Source organism: Haemorhous mexicanus, chromosome 8, assembly GCF_027477595.1.
Source record: "Haemorhous mexicanus isolate bHaeMex1 chromosome 8, bHaeMex1.pri, whole genome shotgun sequence".
Classification (NCBI taxonomy): Eukaryota; Metazoa; Chordata; class Aves; order Passeriformes; family Fringillidae; genus Haemorhous; species Haemorhous mexicanus.
Window position 1 is genome coordinate 11,511,626 of NC_082348.1, and position 19,254 is coordinate 11,530,879.

A 19,254-nucleotide genomic window follows, 5' to 3' on the forward strand; every position below is an offset into this window, starting at 1 on the left:
GGTTTTAGCAAGAGCAAGTTTCTGCCCTGTGTTATTTGCACCTGGGTAGATACACAGAGAGCTCATAACTTGGCTTGTATGGAATCTGTACCATCTCATGCTGTTATGGTGTAAGTTGAATTGTATTTGTCTGGTTTGCTGCTAATACTTTCAAACATTCACTGCTTTTCCTAGCAAATTTTATGTCATTTTAAAAAATGTTGCTGTCCTATATAATCTTATTGTACTATGGTATCTCTTGGGTAGAACCCAGAAAGTGTCTTCTGCTTTTCAGAAGGCACATGATAAGCCTTTGTATGTACCCCAAATATTTGGGGGAGTGAGAATATGCAGAGGCAGGAGAAATTATTGTACAGTGCTAGCTGGGTACCCATTGGTCTTCTCCAGCTGTAGACCTGAACAAGGGAAGGATTTCCTGATGTATCTTGAAACAGATCTCAGAATCTGTCTCAGATGCCCTTTAAGGAAGATGAACCATGTTGCCAGTGTTTGTGACAGATGGTCTTTCTCCATTTCCTAGTTCACTTTCCCCAAGGAGGGCTAACGTTTTCCTTTTTAGGTCTGATTACCGCCCAGCTCATGGCACCTATTAGAGAACTTCTAGAAAAATGGCCCTTTTTACAAAATTTATCGTACTAAACAAAGAAAGTATTTGTGAACAAAGAAAGGTAGAGCAGTGTGTAGTGGATGGCACTGTTGCATTTAGTGGGCTAAATCACTAGTGAGCATTTTCATAACCAAATGTAACAGCTTGTGAGCCCATTTCTGCTCTCAGCACCTCAAATTTGCTACCAGAGTAGTTCAGGACATAATTACAGACAATGGTTTGCCTATGTAAATGAAATCAGCCTTTATCCCTGCATGTGAGCAGCTGCTGAATACAGGTTTCCTAAGGGAGGAGAGTGTCACAGTATTTCAATTGACTGTTGAGCCTTGAGATTTCTTTGGGTGTGACTTAATCTTCAGCAAGACTTAGAGTGCTCTTTTAAATTTTCCAGCTTTGATGTTAAGTAACATTAAACTGAAATGTTAAAATTTTAAAGGGTTGAACACTTAAAAGGGAAATACTCAAGTCTAGCTGGAGACTAGCTGGTGCTGCTGACTTGGTTGATCAGTCTAAATTTATACAGCTTCAGGAGATGCAACACAATCTTGTTGATCATTTCTTTCCCACCACCCCAGTTTTCTCTTCATTGCCTTCTGACAACAGGCAACTTACAAAGCCTGTGCAGGCTCCTTTTGAGAGAGTGTTGTGATGCCAGCTTTCACCCAGTAACCTTGTTTTCAGAGAGTTGTCTTTTCCATGTAGTAAGAAATGAAAAGAACTTCTCCAAAGATGGCTTCAGCCAAATCCTCAATTGAAACAAAACATGGTGGGTCATTCTGTGACCTCTACTCCCTGTGTACAATTGCAGTTGGATCCACTACTTCTGTTTGAGCTGGATTTGGCCTAAACCCACAGTGTCAATACTGGAAATCAGTGCTCGGGTCTGTCAGGAGAGCTCAAAGGGTGATGGAAACTTAGCAGCAAAGTAAGGCCTTTAAGCCAGTGGTGCCAACCAGGGGGTCTTAAAAGAAGCTAATCTTCAAAACAGTGTGGTGTAAGAACTGTGGGTTGAAAGAGAACTTGGCAAGTGAAGTTTATTAAGTGTGCTGTACTGTAGATAGCGACTTCCTCACATCAGAATTTCTTTGCAAGACTCTAAAATGAAATGCTGCTAGTAATATATGGGGAAAGAGAAATCACTACCAAAATCTCTGGTATTTTTCATTGTAGATTTCTTAAAAGTAAGAAAAGAGGTGCTGAATATAGATCTGCTCCTAAAAAAGTTTTTAACAGATATTCTCACTTCCAAGATCTCTAAGGGAAATTGTAGCCAGTATGAGTAGTGCAACAGTTAGGAGATAAAGTCAGGCATTATTATACCCACTTTTATTTTGCAAAAACTGTATTTTTTTTAATTTGCTAAGACACATTTGCTATACGTTTTTGTTGCAAAAACAAACCCTACATAAGCTTCTGACATAATTCTCTATGCTTTTTCCCACCCTTCAATATTTTCCTGCCTACAGCTGTTAGGAGACTCCAGGAGCAAGGTACTAGTGCTTTCTTGACTTTTTATTTCTACTTTCCAACTCTCCCCACCCTGTTGCTAACGCCCATGGTACTGCACGTGAGTTAATTTCTATGCTTCAGTCCTCCAGTCCTAGTGGAAGCAAAACTCTGCTGGCTTCACAAGTCCAAGACCTGCAGGACTGGACACTGGAAGGAATTCTGTAGCAAACACTTGAGAATATAGATGACTTTTTTTTTTTTAAACATTATCTTGTCAACCCCATTATTTTAAGGTTTATTTAAGAGGTTTTTTTGCTGCCAGTTATGCTACTATTCTTTCTATAAGGATCAAGGCAGACAAAGATGTACCTAATGGAATTAGGTCCTCTAATGCCATGCAATGGAAATGAGTGGGATTTGAGTACTCAACTCCCTTAGCAGCCTCTGGAAAGAATCATAGCCCAGACTAACAGAGAAATTGCCATCTTCCATATCCAGTGCATTTCTAGAGTCACTTCAGTATTGATATCAAAGTGACTGGGCATGCCAGCACAGATTCTTTCAGCTATTTTTCCTTATTTTTATTTTCTTTTAAAGAGGTTGTATTGTCATAGTATCTGTAACAATGGAACTGACCATTATTGCCAATAGAATATTTATTGTATTTAATTTCATTACCAGTAACTTAATTCTACTGGGCATAAATACATCATTTTCATGCTGGGGAAGGCAAGCTCTCTTCCCCTGAGTAACTCAGTCTCATTGAAATCAGTAGGCTCTGTCTTGCACTGCTGTGAGAGGTAAGCAGGCAATGCATGGTGACATCTTTAAAACACTTCAGTCACTATAGCAGTAGCACTAATCTCCTTTTAAATGATTGCAAATAGACTCTTTTGCTTTTGGCATCGATGTAACTATATATAACTTGCTAAGTCTGAGTTTCCCCTTTTCCAGAAAAAGCCAGTGAGAAGGAGGTATGAGCCCTATGGGATGTACTCCGATGACGATGCCAACAGCGACGCTTCCAGCGCGTGCTCGGAGCGCTCCTACGGCTCCAGGAACGGGGGCATTCCGCACTACCTGCGCCAGACTGAAGATGTGGCCGAGGTCCTCAACCACTGCGCCAGCTCCAACTGGTCTGAAAGGAAAGAGGGGCTCATAGGTCTTCAGAATTTACTGAAGAGCCAACGGACACTGAGGTGACTTCATAGTTTTCTGGTGTCAGTAATTCATTAGGGATGGCTACAGCCAGAAGGCAGTATTATGTACCTGCCTTATGGAGACAGGTAGTGTCTTCCATGGCTGTGAAGGCTTTGTCTCCACAATGTGGGATTGCAGTTAACTTTTGGAAAGGTTTCTGCTGTGTCATCAGTATATTGGTGGCAGTAGTGTAGATAGTGCTCAGGTAAGCATGCTGTCTTCTCTTAGCCTTCATCCATCTCATGAAGACCTCCAGTGGTAGGTGCTTGTTGTAGCACAGTGAGATTTCCCACAGTGGTGCTGTTGTAAACATACTCAAAGGGTGGTGCTATTTTTACATTGGTCTGTTTGAACCTTCAATATTTTTTCCCATGGCAATTTAGTTGGTGAAGCAAACATTGCACTCACTCTAAAATTACTTGGGGTGTGTGTTTCAAACCTGAGATCAGACAGTGCTGGTGCTGGCTGTACTTTGACTCTTTATGAAGGCTGTGTTAGGTGTAATTATAGATCCTGTTTGTAACTCTTGAAAAATTTTATATCAGAAACTTGTGTCTTATAAATGGTGTAGTGTGTAATGTAGAGGGAAGTTTCTTAGGGCTGTGAAGTATGTGTACCAACTCTGAAACTGCATATGGTAGGAGAGGGAGACCTTTTTCCCTTGCTGAGAACCACATAACCCCTTCAAACACCTTTGGCACATCACGCCTTTAAAGGGGTTTTAGAATTACCCAGTAGGTCTCAGAATTATCCAGTAGTTATTTGGAAACTCCTTATGGCCACAGGTCACATTAACTACTGGCCCTCAGGCCATAGACATTTCACCCTTAGTTTGTGGGGAAAGTGTTTGAAATAAGCTGTTTATCTCTTGGCTCCTTTGAAGGTAACATTCACAAATAGTTGTGACAATTTTATTTTTCTGTTATGAATCATATGTACTTAAATTATAACCAAGTTTAGAAGTGGTTGTTTAGAGCCTTCCTACTTGGGTTTGTGCAATTGTTTCTATTTTCAAAGGGCTTCACACTGGCTGAAAAGAATTTGATGGTTCATGTGAACAGTCCGAATAAAAGTGTACTGAGGGCAGGCCTGAAAAAGTTGGTTTCTTGCCATTATAAAAATATTCTAACACTTCACACGATGTGATCCAGGCCTTAAATGAGAAGTGCTACAGGTTTTTAAAATGGGTAGTTAGTCTCTAGATCACAGATGCTTTTTGATGTGGTCTATTTCTGAGTCTCTTAAAAGGTACTTCCACAATATATGCTGTCTTTTTTCTTTCTCTTTAACAAACTGTCTGGAAAAACTGTGGCACCTCATTACTTGTATGAAAAAGTTGGGTAAGATTTTGATTTTGCCACAAAAGTGTGTGAGGATTATAAGCCAGGTTTGGAGTGCTGCTGGGAATAGTTGCAAGGGAGGAAGCGCTGACAAGTTTTGGTGATGGGCTGTTTATCCAGGTCAGTAGATCTTAACAGAAATACTGGTGGAATTAAACTCTTGATTTCAACCCTGCTGGTTGTAGTGTTTGAACTGTGCTGTCACCAGTCCCTCAAGCTAGCAAGTTGTCTTAGCTTTGATCCTGAAAAATTTTTAAATCTGTCCCAGAAACTACACCTCTGTGCAGTTACTTCTTAAATTTGATACTGTGTTCAGTTCTCTGTATTTCATTTTGGTTTTCTTTTGATCTGCTTCCTCCTTGGTTCAGAGTTGATCTGGTGCCTGTTCTAATGATTAGATTTTATCATCCTGCTTGTTCCCACGGCATCTTGAGAACATCATCAAGGTCATTAGTCCAAGGGGCAAGTCTGTCTTGTAATTAAACCTGATGCCTTCTGTTGTGGTGAAACACGTTAATAAGAGGCAGTGATGTGGCTGGGTTTTCTTTAGTATTGTGAACTGAAAGATGGCTGATCCTGTGTTAGCTGGGATTTGCATATCCAGAGATGTGCATGCCAAGTGGAATGGCACTTACCCATCCTCTTTGTTTCTTACAGCTTCATGTGGCCTACTTTTTTAAGGGCTCCCCATAAGGCCTCCTAAACAAAACAAGGCAAACTAGTCCCTTAAGGAGATGTTCTTCCACTGTCTGTTACAGTTTAGTACTTGCATTGTCACCTTGGGTCTGTGAGCTTTTAGAAACAGACACACATATACTTGCTGACTTTATATAACCTTTGTCCAGAAAGAAAATTCATTAGAGTAATAAACAGGGGTTCATTCAGAGACCTGCAATCCACATGATGTCAGGAGAGTGCTGTAGTCATTTTGAGCCTGTGCAGCCTCACCCTGAATTAAGCTGACAGCTTACTGTGATGTTGTTGCAAAGACTTTTCCCTCCCTACCAGACTCTTAAACTCATTGGTTTTGTGCCCTTTTAAAATTTAATCAGCCTTTCATGCATAGATTTATTGGGGAAAAAAAAGTCCTGTGTTACTTAGAAACAATCTAACATAAAGCATCTGTAGACTACGGCCTTATTCTGGCCTGTTCGAAGATTATTTTTAGAAAGAGAAAAGTTGGTGGTTTGTAGAATTAATGTTGGTCTGGAAATACATTCCCTGTAGTCAAAATTTTGAATAACTCTTCTCTGAGTAGTCAGTGTTCGTTTCACTAGTTGCTCTGGTTTAATTGTAATCGTGAAAAATGTCTATTCGCATCCGTAGTATGCAGGAAATGTAACCTAACTGCCTTGCTCTGGATTTGTTTGCACCATAAACAAGAAGAGCTTCTGTATTTTTTGCCAGTTTGCTTTGCAGGAAAGCTAAGACTTCTCAATACATCGCAGATAAGAGCTTTGGCACCAAAGAGTTCTGCATTTGACTCCAACTCAGTATCTCATGTATCATTCTTTTTTCCCCCTGCTGTACAAAGAGCACTACTGAGCAGCTAATAATCTCTTATGAATAGGAAGTTAGATTGTTCCTTGATGTAATTATCTTCTGATTTAATAGCTGGTCATTTGTTAATGCCCCTTCCATTTCTATATGTTTGGCTCCTGAATGTGCCTGCTTGCTCTCAGACTTTGGGGTCAATTCTGATCTGTTAATAATACGTGATTCTAGACTGATACTACTGAAGCAACTGGGAATTTAAACCAAAAGATGTGATTAGTATATAACCAGAAAGTTCTGATTTTACTTGAAAATTTGAAATCCTTGACACAAAAGAGACTTGAAAACCCTATGTTTAAAGTGAAAAAAATGCCTGATTCAGTGATTCAGCAACCTTGACCCAGACAGAAACTAAGTGTCTCGCAAACGTGCACATTTCAAGTTGTCTTCTGTAATCCAGAATATAAAAGAAAATAAAAACAGCAGAAAATAAAATTGTCTGGTTTAAGATTTTTAAAAAATAAGTGTTTATTAGATTCTTAATGTAAGACTGGTGATCCCAGCAGTTAAACTGAAGCGCCAGTAAAGGCTTTGCCTAGATATACAAAGTTTTCAGAAGTAACATTTAAATAAAGAAGGTTAGATCTTTCAGCTGTTAACATTTATTAGCTGCTTTTTATTTTCTTTGCTGCAACTAAAACGTTGGCATTAATGTTGTGTTTTATTTATGTCTTTTAGCCGAGTCGAGTTAAAAAGGCTGTGTGAAATATTTACTCGCATGTTTGCTGACCCTCACAGCAAGGTAAGATCACAAAGCCTTGGCTTTCTCTCCTACATTACTGTGTGTGCACATTTGGCACTGTTCCAAGATGAGTGGTTTGTATTTCTACCCCTGCCATCTGCTGGGGAAAACTGGCATTTAAAAATCTCCTTGGTTTGCATTTCTTTTACGAGGAGGGGATGTGTCTCAGATGTGTCTCTTTTATGTTGCTAGGAACAGGTTACTCCATGCTGCCTGAGGAGCAGCCTAATGCCTTTCAGAGGTCACCTCCTGGAGCCAGGAGTTCAGTTTGATTTGCACTTCTCTAGGGTGTATTTCTGGTGATACACAGGGAAGAGTGGTCCTGGAGGGGTTGTGAGCCACATCGCAGCCACTGGGGTTTGTGTGTTGTGTACACCTGGGAGCAGGTGTCTCACCAAGACACTATTCTGATCCTCATAATCAGGGTCCTCAATGCAGCTACTTTGCCTTCCTTAAAACACTGACCTTTGAAGTTAAAGGCTGTGGCATGAATTTATAGACATTTCTTAAGAAGTGGGCCACAGAATGCGGAGGCAGGGCCCATAGGCATGTTCAAGACTAGTGGATTTCTATGGACTAAGGAGGAGCTAAAGGACAAAGGAAAAGGGAATTTCATGCCCTTTTCTGAATTTTGCTAGTTGAGGAAAACCAGTATGACTGTGTAAAAACATCAGCAGTTGGGTTAAATGCAGCTTGAGAAAGAATAAGTTGTATAAATCTTTGTACTTCAAGACCTCTTGGTAAACCAGTTTTAATAAATTATTGTTGGGTGGAAATTCCATGGGCAGGCAGAGTAGCCTGTCACAGGTCCTGCTCAAAATGTGCATTTTTTGCCTTAATTATACTGTGGGCCAGCTGTCCCACAGGTCTCACCAAGCTTGTAGTACCTACCTGTAAGTTCTAATGCTTTTGTTCCCCAAGGTTTGCGTAGTAGAAAGGGCTAAGGTGTAATTATTTGTTTGCAAATTTCTGAGTAAGGTGGGAGTTTATTGCACACTGGGCTCAAGTATGTCCTTTGTGGCAGCAGTGATCTGTCATCTTCACTGCTTCTGTAAAATTACTGATACAAACTCATTAGTTATGGTGTTAAACACATGTAGCTTTGTTCATATAACTGTATATAAACACATGTTACTTTCTTAACTGATGAGACTGAATCTGATCCAAGGTATATAATAAGAGATTGTGTTTTAAGAAAATGTAAACTTTCAATGAATGTGTCTTTTACGTGTTGAAAAACTGCATCCTTGATCACTCTGTGTGCTAACGAGTGGTTTGTTTTGTTGCATGGCCTGCTTTGCCGTGGAATTCACAACAGAGAGTAAGTGTTTTCTACCCCTTCCTTCCTTCCTTCCTTCATTCGTTCCATGTGGTATTTTAATACAACACATTTTAGACATGTCTTGTCTGATTTTTTTTCCAGAGCAATGTAGTCACTAAAATCATTCATTCATGAAACTCTAATAACAAAATCATCCTGAAACTCAGGCTGTAAACCCCCTTTCCCTTTGAATATTTTTATTTTAAGAACTGTATTTCTTTTTCTGACACTTGTTTTGTTTATAGGTCTTCAGCATGTTTCTGGAAACCCTGGTTGATTTCATCATCATTCATAAAGACGACTTGCAGGATTGGCTTTTTGTTCTCCTGACCCAGCTGCTAAAGAAAATGGGAGCAGATTTGTTGGGGTCGGTGCAGGCAAAAGTTCAAAAAGCTCTGGATGTCACCAGGTAGAGTACTCAGATGGCAAATATTGCTGAGGTTTTGGGGGATTACAGGAAGGTGTGATTTTAGAAATCCAGCAGTGCTGTGTATTTTGAGGGCTCAATCTTGATGAATATCAGAATAAAGGAGAAAAAAGTTGTCACAGTGTTTCAAGTGTTGAATTAAAAAGCCTCTTTTCTAAGTAAATAACTTTAAAGCATAAATTTCAAAATATATAATGGATTAATTTTAGGGTTTTGTGGGGTGTATGCTCAGATATCAGGTTTTTTTGATTGTCAGGTACCCAAAAAATGCAGTATTCAGAATATGAATGGTGCTTTACCACAAAGTTCAGCACCTCTTTCATGTTGTTCAAACACAAATAACAGGTCAGGAATAGACCTTGAATGCTACTGCAGTGCTCACACCAATTGTGTACTCCATGTCCTTTGCACAGGATGTCCAGCACAGGACACTATTACAGTAAAGTTGAGCTCATTCTAAAAATAGGATAATTAAAAAGAAAAGAAAAAGTAGTCATAATCTAGGAGAAAATAGGGAAAAAAAGAGGAGAGAGATCAAAACCAGGTATGAACCCTAAGGACAAGATAAACCAAGCTGCTTCTAGAGATAAGGGAACAAAGCAGAGTCTGAAATGAAATGGACAGGCATGCCAACAGAAGTGTACAGACAGCAGAGTAACAGTGTGCAAAGATGCTGATCTAGCAGTTTTCTCCACTATTGTGTCAATAACTAGCTAATCCTTAAGCTTAGAGTTTTTCTTATTGATGGTAAAGTTACCAAGAATAGTGTGTTGAAATCTGCAATGTAAGCTTTGAGGTATTGAGTTAATTTCATTTATGTTGCATTACATTTCTGCTTTTGTTTCCTTTGGACAGGGATTCTTTTCCATTTGATCAGCAATTTAACATTTTGATGAGGTTTATTGTAGATCAGACCCAGACACCAAACCTGAAGGTCAGTATCAAAAGCCATTTCACTAAAGCATCAATGTGCTTGTCTTAGCTTGTCATGTCAGGCATGCCATAAAGCACAGAACTCATGAGAAGGTCATTATTGTAATATGGGCTTGATATAGCAACTATATTGGCAACTTGGAGACATGTCCCAGGAATACTTCCTCCCCACAATGTGATCTAAGTCTTGTCTTGTCAATCTGTAGTGGGATCTGTTCCTATGGAAAAAATATATCTTTGCCAACTCCTGAGCTTCACAAATCCCTTTGCATTTCTCAGGTCAAAGTTGCTATCCTGAAGTATATTGAGTCCCTGGCAAGACAGATGGATCCAACAGACTTTGTGAGTTCCAGTGAGACAAGACTTGCTGTATCTAGAATTATAACTTGGACTACAGAACCAAAGAGCTCAGATGTGAGAAAGGTAAGCCAGGACGATGAAGTAATTGTAGTAATTATTGCTCTTCAGGAAGGAGAAAAACACCAAACAAACCTGTCATAAAGGTAATGACAAGTTCAGTGATCAGACTCAAAAAAGCCTTGATTTTACATACCTCACTGCCCAAACAAACTGTCAGTTCAGCCCACAGACAATTCTGAAGCATGTCTTCATATATTTTTTACTTTAACTACTATTGCCATACAAAAAGAGATCATGGTTTGAAAATGTGCTTTTTCTTGAGCATTCTGGAAATATCTTTAGGTTTGTATTTTGTTTAGGTGAAGGCTTTGTTGACTGAAAGCTAGCACAACTTCAGTGTTATAATGTTGTTAAAAGAAAGTAAACAAATCAGTAAGCTGCCAGGGGCTCTCAACCCTTCTCTTTTAAGTGCTGTGTGTTTATTTCTACCTGGAAAAAACTGACACAATTAGGTCAGGCCTGGGTGGTAGTTACCTTGTTCATTATGTTGCTCTTGATGCAAGTGTCAGGCAAGCTAAAATGGGACAGCTAGTGATACTCATCTCTCCCAAGAGAAAAGTAAGATTTAGTTTTATGTAGCTGGCATCTGTAACACAATTTAAAATTACTTTCTATTTCCAGTAGGAGTTAAAGGATTTGAGATGAACTTGGATTTAAAAATCCCGGCCAAATTTTAATAATTCCAGAATGTAAAAAATGTATGAGAACTTTACATTATATGCACATAAAATGTTGACTTAATACTAGAATAACATGCAATTTTATAACTTTGGAAATAATAAAATTACTTTTGTTTGATTCTGATGAAAAGATTGCTGGGTATCAAATGTGCTGCCACACGCATGTGTGCTGCATTATCCAGCAGCTGAAGGAAGGCTCAAAGAAGCTGTTTGGGTGTGTGCTGTTTGCTTGCTCACATACAGATGATTGGTTCTGGGGGAAAAAGGAGCATTCTTTTTTCTGAAGACTTCCTGTAGGGATTATTCACAGTACTGTAAATGAAACTTGTCTCCCTCAGGAAAAAAGGGTACTTTAAATTCTAGACTTCAATCTGGAATATGGATTTGCATTTTAATGTTTCCATGTCCAAAGTCAGAAAGAATTGATCTGGCAAAGCAGCTGCTTCTGTGTTACAATTCAGGTGAATCTCAAGCAGTTTATTTGGCCGCTGGGCTGTGAGGGGAAGTTGTAATTACTTTAGGTAGAAATCTGCATTGAAAAGCAAAATCTCTTCATATTGCCCAGCAGGAGAAACATTCCACCATTAGGGGTCATCATTGCTGCGTGCAAAGGGAAGCAGAGGGTACCTGCTGCAGCTGGGAAATTGGATGTTTGCTGTTCCCTGTGGGCTGTGGGGGGCAGGTACTCCCTGTGTGGTGTCCATCCTTTTGTCTGTTCCAGTGGCTTGCACAGTTCTGGCAAAACTTCCAGCAAACTCTACCTGAGTAGTACTTGGGCAGCTGCCTGGGGGCTGGCAAGAGATTACTGAATCAAAATTCTTTTTATTAAACCTGCGCATGACTTGGATTTGCCTTTGCTGCCAGTAGTTTCCAAATAAATCATTACACAGTTGAGCTAATTTAGGCTACTAAAAACAAATGCACAGGTGATCTTTATTCCATCATACCATTGCTGTACTATGATTTTATTAAGAACATAGTACAAACCAGAGGCTTTAGAAGAAACAGTGCAGCTAAGGATTTATAAGCAATCATTGGCCATTATCTCTGTCAGGGCTGTAGTTAACAGACTTATAAATTTATTATGCAATAGTGAATTGGATTATCAAGAGCCAATCTAGGCGGGTGAAATGTTCTGAAGAACACAATTAAATATTGTCATCTTTTTTTCTGGCAATATAACTGGCGGGGGGGAAGTAGTACTAGTACCATTTTAGTATCAATAAGATTCATTTAAGCATCAGAAGATTCTGCCCTTGTGGAAGGTATTATGGTGGCCTTCAAGATCTGTGATTTTCTAAATGCAAAGCAGACCATGCCCTGTAAATACTGTGACAACCTGAAAATGGTGACAGCAGTGGAGATTACTGGGGAGAAGGAAGAGAATCAGTTTTGTTTTCAGGTGATTGAAGTTCCACAAGAGGTCTGTAAAAAGTGTAAAAATAGTTTTTCAATACAATCTGGTCTCAAGAGTATCAGTGCAATGAACTCAGCTCCTTCAATGATAGGAGTGCACAACATTTGTGGTATGGAGAGCTCCTGGGTGGTGCAGTCCAGTTTCCAGGTGTGGCTGTGGCTGACTTGGTGGAGCAGTGATGCTGCTGCTCAGCTGCTCCTGGAGGCAGGGACTCTTTCCCCCAAGAAATGGAGTCCCACAGCCAATATCCTCTTCACCCAAGTCTGAGTTGCTGAATTTACCATAAAGCCAGTAATACCTGTGTGTGGTGGCCATGCTGTTCTGCCTGGGGTTTACCTGTGAGCAGAGGCAGATAAAGCAAACTTCCTCACACTGGTGATGTCTGTCAGTGAGGAAGGCATGTGGCTGCTGTGTGCACCTGGCAGTTAGTCATGCAGATCTGATCCTGTACAAGCAATCAGGGCATCTGTTCAAGAACAGAACTGATTATATTTTCAGTCTATACTGAGATTATCCTTTTGTTAGTGATAGTCTGTCCATTACTACTACTTGCTATGTGTGATGATCATGGAGGTCCCAGCCACATAGTGTTAAGGCAATGGGGAAAAACAGAACAAAAAATGTAGTTTAGCCCAAAAACCTTTTCAAACTGAATATTACAGCTTTACTAATAACTTTGTGTTTTCTTGTGACAACACTTGAACACACTTAATGAGCACACAACCAATCAGACACAACTTGAACTACAGCTCATGTTTTGTACTTAGTGAGATAAGAAAAAGTCAAAAGAAATGCTGTTTGTTCATAAAGCAGTTTATGGTCCTGTATGAAATGGCATCTGTAGTTAAAACATAAGGTCTGCTATCACGAGGAGAACTTGATGTACTATGAGGAACATGCAATTGATACTAAAGTGTGCATTGACAAAATGTTGTGATTCACTCTCAGGGCAGAAACCATTTAAACTGCTGATAGTAGCCATGAGCTATGTGCACTTTAAATTATTGTCAAGCTTTAGGTTTAAAAAAAGGAGATCTGCAGTGTGTTATGGGTAAATATTTGTCTTGTTTTAAAGATTGTTAGTACTCGTGGGTGTTTACCCTGCATTCAGCTTAAGGTTCACTTCCTGCAAGCAGTGCTGGAAGAAAGGTGAAGACATTTGCCTTCCATGCTGAACAGCAGCCACAGAGCAGGTCCTGCAGTGCCATGTGGAGGCCTGGATGGGCTGCGAGGAGAGCACCTGCTGGTGATTGCTGCACATGCAGCCACCTCGTGGCTTTTTCCTCAAGCAGGGCTTATCAGTGGGCAGGGCACAGATCAGGATTTCAGATAACTGAGCTGTAATTTCGACTGCAGTGGCATCTAACCTTCTGTGAGATACTTGGCTTTCCTCTGCACTGATTTGTTTCCTTCTGCAGCAGGGTGTTAGTTCTGATTTTCCTCTGGAAATTGTTTAAGATTTGATGAAATAATTTTACAGAAGGCAGTTAATTACCACAGAGAACAGTAGCAATGGCAATGCCAGTACTGTGATGACTGGTCTGTGAGGACATTGTAAGTCAGGAACTTCACCATTCCAGTAGTGATATTGCCAGCAAAGTGGTTGTGCAATCCTTACGTTGGTAAAGTGCTGATTGAATTTGGATGACAGGCATGGGCTCTGTGTGGGAAAATACTTTGATCCTGGAAAAGAGCCATCAGTTTGAGAATGGAAATTACAATAAAGCTTCTCATTTGACTTTGGCCAAAGCCTACAGAAACCTCGTGTCCAAGGCTTGTCTGAATGGAAACTTTTATTTAACATGAGTGCCCAGAATTTGTGGGTGTGGAATCAGCTGTGAGGGCACACAGGATCTTAGTGTTTAGAAGGACTTTGTACAGGCTGAAGGGGAATGAGGCCTCCTGAAGTGGAGGGCCAGTGACAATTCTTACCATCTTGTTAATTAGCCCAGCTGTGGTCTTATTAATAAATAGCCAGATCTGTATTGCTTGATCAGTATTTGGACTACTAATCTCAGGGCAGAAGAAATTTTTTCCTTTGCTCCAAATATCCTGACTGGCTTCTCTGTTGAGGAAACATTCCTATGGTGGTTTTATTTTACAAGCCTCAAGGCATTTTTAGATGTTATGGGCGGCCTTGTGTCACCTGTACATCACGTTCTGCCTTCTACTTATGTAACTGGGAAAACTTTTTGTTTCAACTGTCCCACTTGTCACTGCAAGCTGTCCTTGAATACAGGCAGTTGGATGGGTTTTGGTAAGAAAATCCAAATTCATTGCACTGAATCAAAAAGCCCAGGAGGGTGCTTGTGTTGCTCTAATTTTCATGAAGATGAAGCCCTCCTGAGAGTACCTTGAGGAAGGCCCTCCTTGGATTGCTACCACTGGTTTGCAGGTGAAGTCAAGGGATACACTAAAAAAATGAGTTTGGGATCAGATTTTTTCACTAAAATTGATTGCGGAAGAGTTTCTGAATTATAAAGAAGATGAGGAAGATTTCAGAGAGAAAACTGCAGGCCAAGAGACACTTCATAAGCTGAAGCAGTCAGTGAAGATGTATTTACTGCTGTAACTAGTAATCCTCAAGGTCATTTCTTCAGAAATATTGATATTGTCACTTTGGTTAGCAAAACCTATCAGTGAAGCCTAGATTGAGAAACTTTAAATAAAATATTTCTGTGATCTCTGTAGGAGGACCAGTGACAGGAAAGCAAACATTTTTAAGGGAAGGAAATTAGGCTCCTTTGCATGGTGATGCCATGAGAACTCTTGAATCTCTTGGAAGTTTTAATCATCCATCTAGGATTGGTCTGATTTCAGCTGCTCTGAGACAGATATGTAAGAGCACTCTCAGAGCCTCTTAGTGAGCTGAAATGGCATTGCTTATTTGTACTGGTGTTGAGCAGTGAGCACTCAATGAACACAATGAACACGTTGGTCTGTATTGTTATAGTAGCAGTGGCAAAGAGGACATTTGCAGAAATACTTTTGAATGGCAAATTATTTTAGTACTCTCCAGCCACAGGCCCTTGCCTTTCTGGGTCAGAGGTTTCTCTAGCACTCTTGCAGTAGTCCTACACCAGACTTGTGCATCTCATGGACTCCATGATGAGCCAAGTTACCAGAGCACCCTCAGGCATTAGGATTTCATTTCAGGCTTATGAAATCTTAAATAGGACTATATTCATATTGCTGAGGTCAGCCTTTTAGCCAAAGAATATTCCAAAAAATGTCAAACTCAGTGTAAATGCCCAGAGGAATTTCTATCAGGCATTTAAAACATAGTCAGTGTTAGGAAAAATAGTGTAATGGACCTGGTGGACTGTAGTGTTTACTTGCTTAAAAGCTATTAGAACAAAAAGGCTCTCTGTGTCCTAGCTGTGTTTCCAAAATAGTATCCCTCATTTTCTGTTTGTTTTGAATTTGATGCTGCAGAGCTATGAGAGCCCAGATGTTTTTAGTGTATGCAGTGTAAGGAAAATGGCTTTCACCCAATGTTAGTGGCCTGAAAATGGGGATGTGCTTGTTGGGAGCATGGTGCCAGGGTTGATTTCCTTAAACTGAAAGCAGTTTAAATACACATACTCTGCACTTACTCTCTTTGCTAGAAGAGCTAGTGCGTGGCAATACAAGAGAAGAAATGGCTTCCCAGAATTTGCATAGTCACACTTATGTATCTGTGAACAATATGTTTGTATGTATTTGCCATTTGTATAAGCACTCATACACCTACACAGGTATAGGAGAAGTTTCTATTTTGAAAATCAAGTCTAGAGATGATGTTTACATGCTGCATTGCAGAGCTGTTTGCAGTGTGACAGGTAATTCTGCTGTGCTTCCTCTACCATTTCAAAAATCCATGCAGATTGAAGTGCATGCTTTCATTGCAAACCATACGACTTCAGTAGCTCTTCTTCTTTCTTAGTTTATATGTGGGAACTTTTGCCTGAGAATTCAGACTTCTATCGTGCCAGGTTTTTAAGTAAAGTTTCTCAGTTGTTAATGAAAGGTAACCTGTGTTTCTAGTCCTGAAACCTGTTTTTTGTTGCCATTTTATAATGAGCAAAGTAAGTCAGAGTAGCCTTCATCAAACTTGATTTCTGGGGTCATGTCTGGTTCTCAAGAAATAATGAAAATATTTGCCATGGTCTTTTCTGTGCCCAGGTCACAAAACAACAGCATTGATGAGTCATAATCTGCTGTAGAATAGTAATCCAAACATGTGGTGGTTTGGTGCTGTATCTGTTTTGCTGTCACTTTTCTGAGATGCCTTTGACACTTGTCATGCAACTATCTCTGACTTGTAAAAGCCTTTTGTGATGTATAAAGTATGTACTGAGTAAAACAGAATAACAACATGGATTTAATCTGTTCATGTATTTAATCTGTTAAATAAATTCTTGCTTTTCAGGATGTGGGTATGAACAGCATGTACTAATAGAAGTATTTTGGGAAAACTGTGTGTTTGAAAACTTGTACTCAAGCTAACGTGCTTGGGTTATGTATAAACTGCTAAAACCATTTAGTGCTTCACATTGCCATGTCTGTGATGTGGATGTCCTTGCTCATCTGATTCTAGGCCTGAAAAGGGATCAAGCAGAAGGTTTGGTAGATAGTTTGTTAGTTCGGTGCCAGCAAATACTTAATTGTCTGCTGGAAAGTTCACTGAAATAACACTTGTTTAGAGCTTGCAAACTCTCAATAGATGTGAATAACTCACTTAACAACAGCTGCTTATTGGAGAATTGCAGCCATGTGCCAGTGTGTGCTAATGCAAGCTGCCTAATGTGCAAGTGCTACCCCTTGATCTCAGTGGATCTCTATTTGATCTGCAGTTTAGTATAAATCAAAGTGACATGAGGGAGAGCTTCTCTGCTCCATTGTGCCTTAAGTTATTAAAAACCACATATTTCTTAGACTGGATGTTTATGCATTCAGAATACAATTGTGTGTGATGCATTCAGAATATAATTGTGTTTCTCAAAAGTGATGAGTAGATGTTAGTGAGGCTCTTCCCCAGACTGATCACATGATAAAAGCATTTATAGGCAGTGGTGGTCCATCAGACTGATGTCCAGACTGGAGACAGGAGTTTGCAAGTTTTTAACCATAGCTTCCTCTGAACTTAGAGATATCTGTGAGGGCAGGTGCAGGGAGATGCAATTCCCCCGTTGCTGGCTGGCCAGATGCAAGTGCCATCCCAGTTCAGCACTGCCTAGGCTCTGCACCTCAGCAGAGGTTTTCAAGTGGTTGTGGAGGCCACCAGGAGGCTGCCAAAGCAATGCCTTGCAGAAGAACTAGGGGATGATCTGTAAGCCTAAGAGCTGTGGCCGAATTTAATTTTGAATTTATTTCAGCTGCCCTCTGCCAAAAGGAATGCTCTTTTGATGACATCAAATAATGCTTTTTCTATTAGTTTCCGTTACTTGAAGTGAAGCAAGAAATTGATCAAAATTCTTCTGCAAAAAGTTACCATGTGTATTATTTAGGTGATTGAGTTGAAATCGATGTTTTCTTTGAATAATACCAACTTTCCTGTTTGTCAAACCCAGACGATGCATAGTTGGGTGGGTGAGGATTTGCCAGCTAGGACAACTACAGCCTCCTCAGGGCCTGGTGAAGGAAACTTGGAAGAGAAATGTAAACAGGTAGACTGAAAGCCTTGTGCACTAATCACACTAATTGTGTTTGCAGTCTCAACTCAACTGTCTAGCTGTGTAAAGAAACCTGGACTGGGAGCCTGAAAAAAGTGTGTGTTGTCTGAAGTAATTTTTGGCTTTGATGTGTTTTTCTGTTAACTCTATTGTTGTAGTTCCTCATAAAGATCAGGGTACAAAGTCCCCTTCTTTTATGGGGCTGCCAGTGTTGGGAGCCCATCACCAACAGATGTTTGAGTAACTTGGAAACTGCCCTCATGTAGCTCAGGCAACTATCTGCTTGTTCTGCTTGGTCCACTGGAGCAGCAGCAGCAGTCATAAGGCACTTCTGTTAACTTCTAGGTCACTGACCACATTTCCTTTCTAAAATTAATGGATTTTTTCACTTAGCCTTGATCTTGCTTAATAAGCCCAAAAGATTTCTACAACATTTTATTGTAATTCAGCCAAGTTGAAAAAGTTAGAGATTTTGATGAATCTGACTATCATCCACCATTTAGGTAAAAAAAAAAACAAACAGATATTGCTGAAACATTTGTGTCCCTTTAGCAGTTGACACTGTTGGACTGCAGGAATTGCAGTGACCTGAGTGTGAAACTTTGGGAGCTGCTACTGCCTTGTGGAACCTGATCTCTCACTGCATTGTGATAAGGAAAATAATAAAAGTGACATAAGCAATCCTTTACAGATTATTCAAGAACCTGACACTGAGCCAGACCCCCTCTCTAGCTTAGGCTCTGAAGTGACTGAAGTTTCTCCAGCTGAAGCCAGCAGAGAATGGCTTCATTAAGATTAGATAATCTATAAGGTCTACATTCTATGTCACTGAAGGAGATGGATTAGTGTTCTGTACTAATGGTACAGGGACACAAAGGCAAGGGAAAATTCAGATATGACTTTCTTCAGACTATATATCATCAAGCATGAGTGCTGCATGGAGAATGTTTGTATATTGTGTACAGAAATAAGTTTTTTTTATTGCTTGTTATATTTATCTAGCCTGTCAGTAATCTAATGAAGCAAGACGTCCAGAAATTCAGAGATTATGGAAATGTTTCTGGTTTGTCACAAGCTGAAAATCCACAGATTTAAAATTCTTAAAAACATTATCTGTAGAAGATCCTTTGATTTGGTAAAAATATGCTAGATAAGTGAAACTTAGAGGATTATCAAGTGTGTCCAGATCTAACTATTACAACAGATGTGGAAATGCTGCTCCTGATGCTCTTCATTACTGAAATAAAATTACCTGTGTTAGAAGCATTTCAGGAGTGCAACTTGAAGCATGTTACAAATGTGATTTCAAGCTAGCATGGATCTTCCAGCTTTTGAGGCCAGTAAGTAGCAATGTTGGTACAGTGGTAGGGACTAAGACCTTTGTTTATTAAATATTAATTAGGAAATTATGGGCACACTTTCAAATAATGACTTTTGCCTGAAATGAACCTGGAAGTGCTGTTGGATGTCTGAGGACAATTTAGAAAGAACACAGACAGGGTTTTACTCA

General features: G+C 39.8%; 1 protein-coding gene across 6 annotated transcripts in view; it reads left to right on the forward strand.

Annotated features, from left to right (window-relative positions):
- CLASP1 (cytoplasmic linker associated protein 1) overlaps window positions 1–19,254 on the forward strand; it is a 169,878-nt gene that overhangs the window by 115,883 nt on the left and 34,741 nt on the right. For 4 of the 6 annotated variants that reach the window (XM_059852741.1, XM_059852742.1, XM_059852746.1 and 1 more), the window contains 6 exons: window positions 2,074–2,097; window positions 3,011–3,255; window positions 6,829–6,892; window positions 8,459–8,622; window positions 9,496–9,574; window positions 9,853–9,996. In XM_059852741.1, the coding sequence (XP_059708724.1) occupies window positions 2,074–2,097; window positions 3,011–3,255; window positions 6,829–6,892; window positions 8,459–8,622; window positions 9,496–9,574; window positions 9,853–9,996 (720 nt within the window). The remainder of the gene's footprint in view (window positions 1–2,073; window positions 2,098–3,010; window positions 3,256–6,828; window positions 6,893–8,458; window positions 8,623–9,495; window positions 9,575–9,852; window positions 9,997–19,254) is intronic. The other 2 variants (XM_059852744.1, XM_059852745.1) reach the window with 1 other exon arrangement.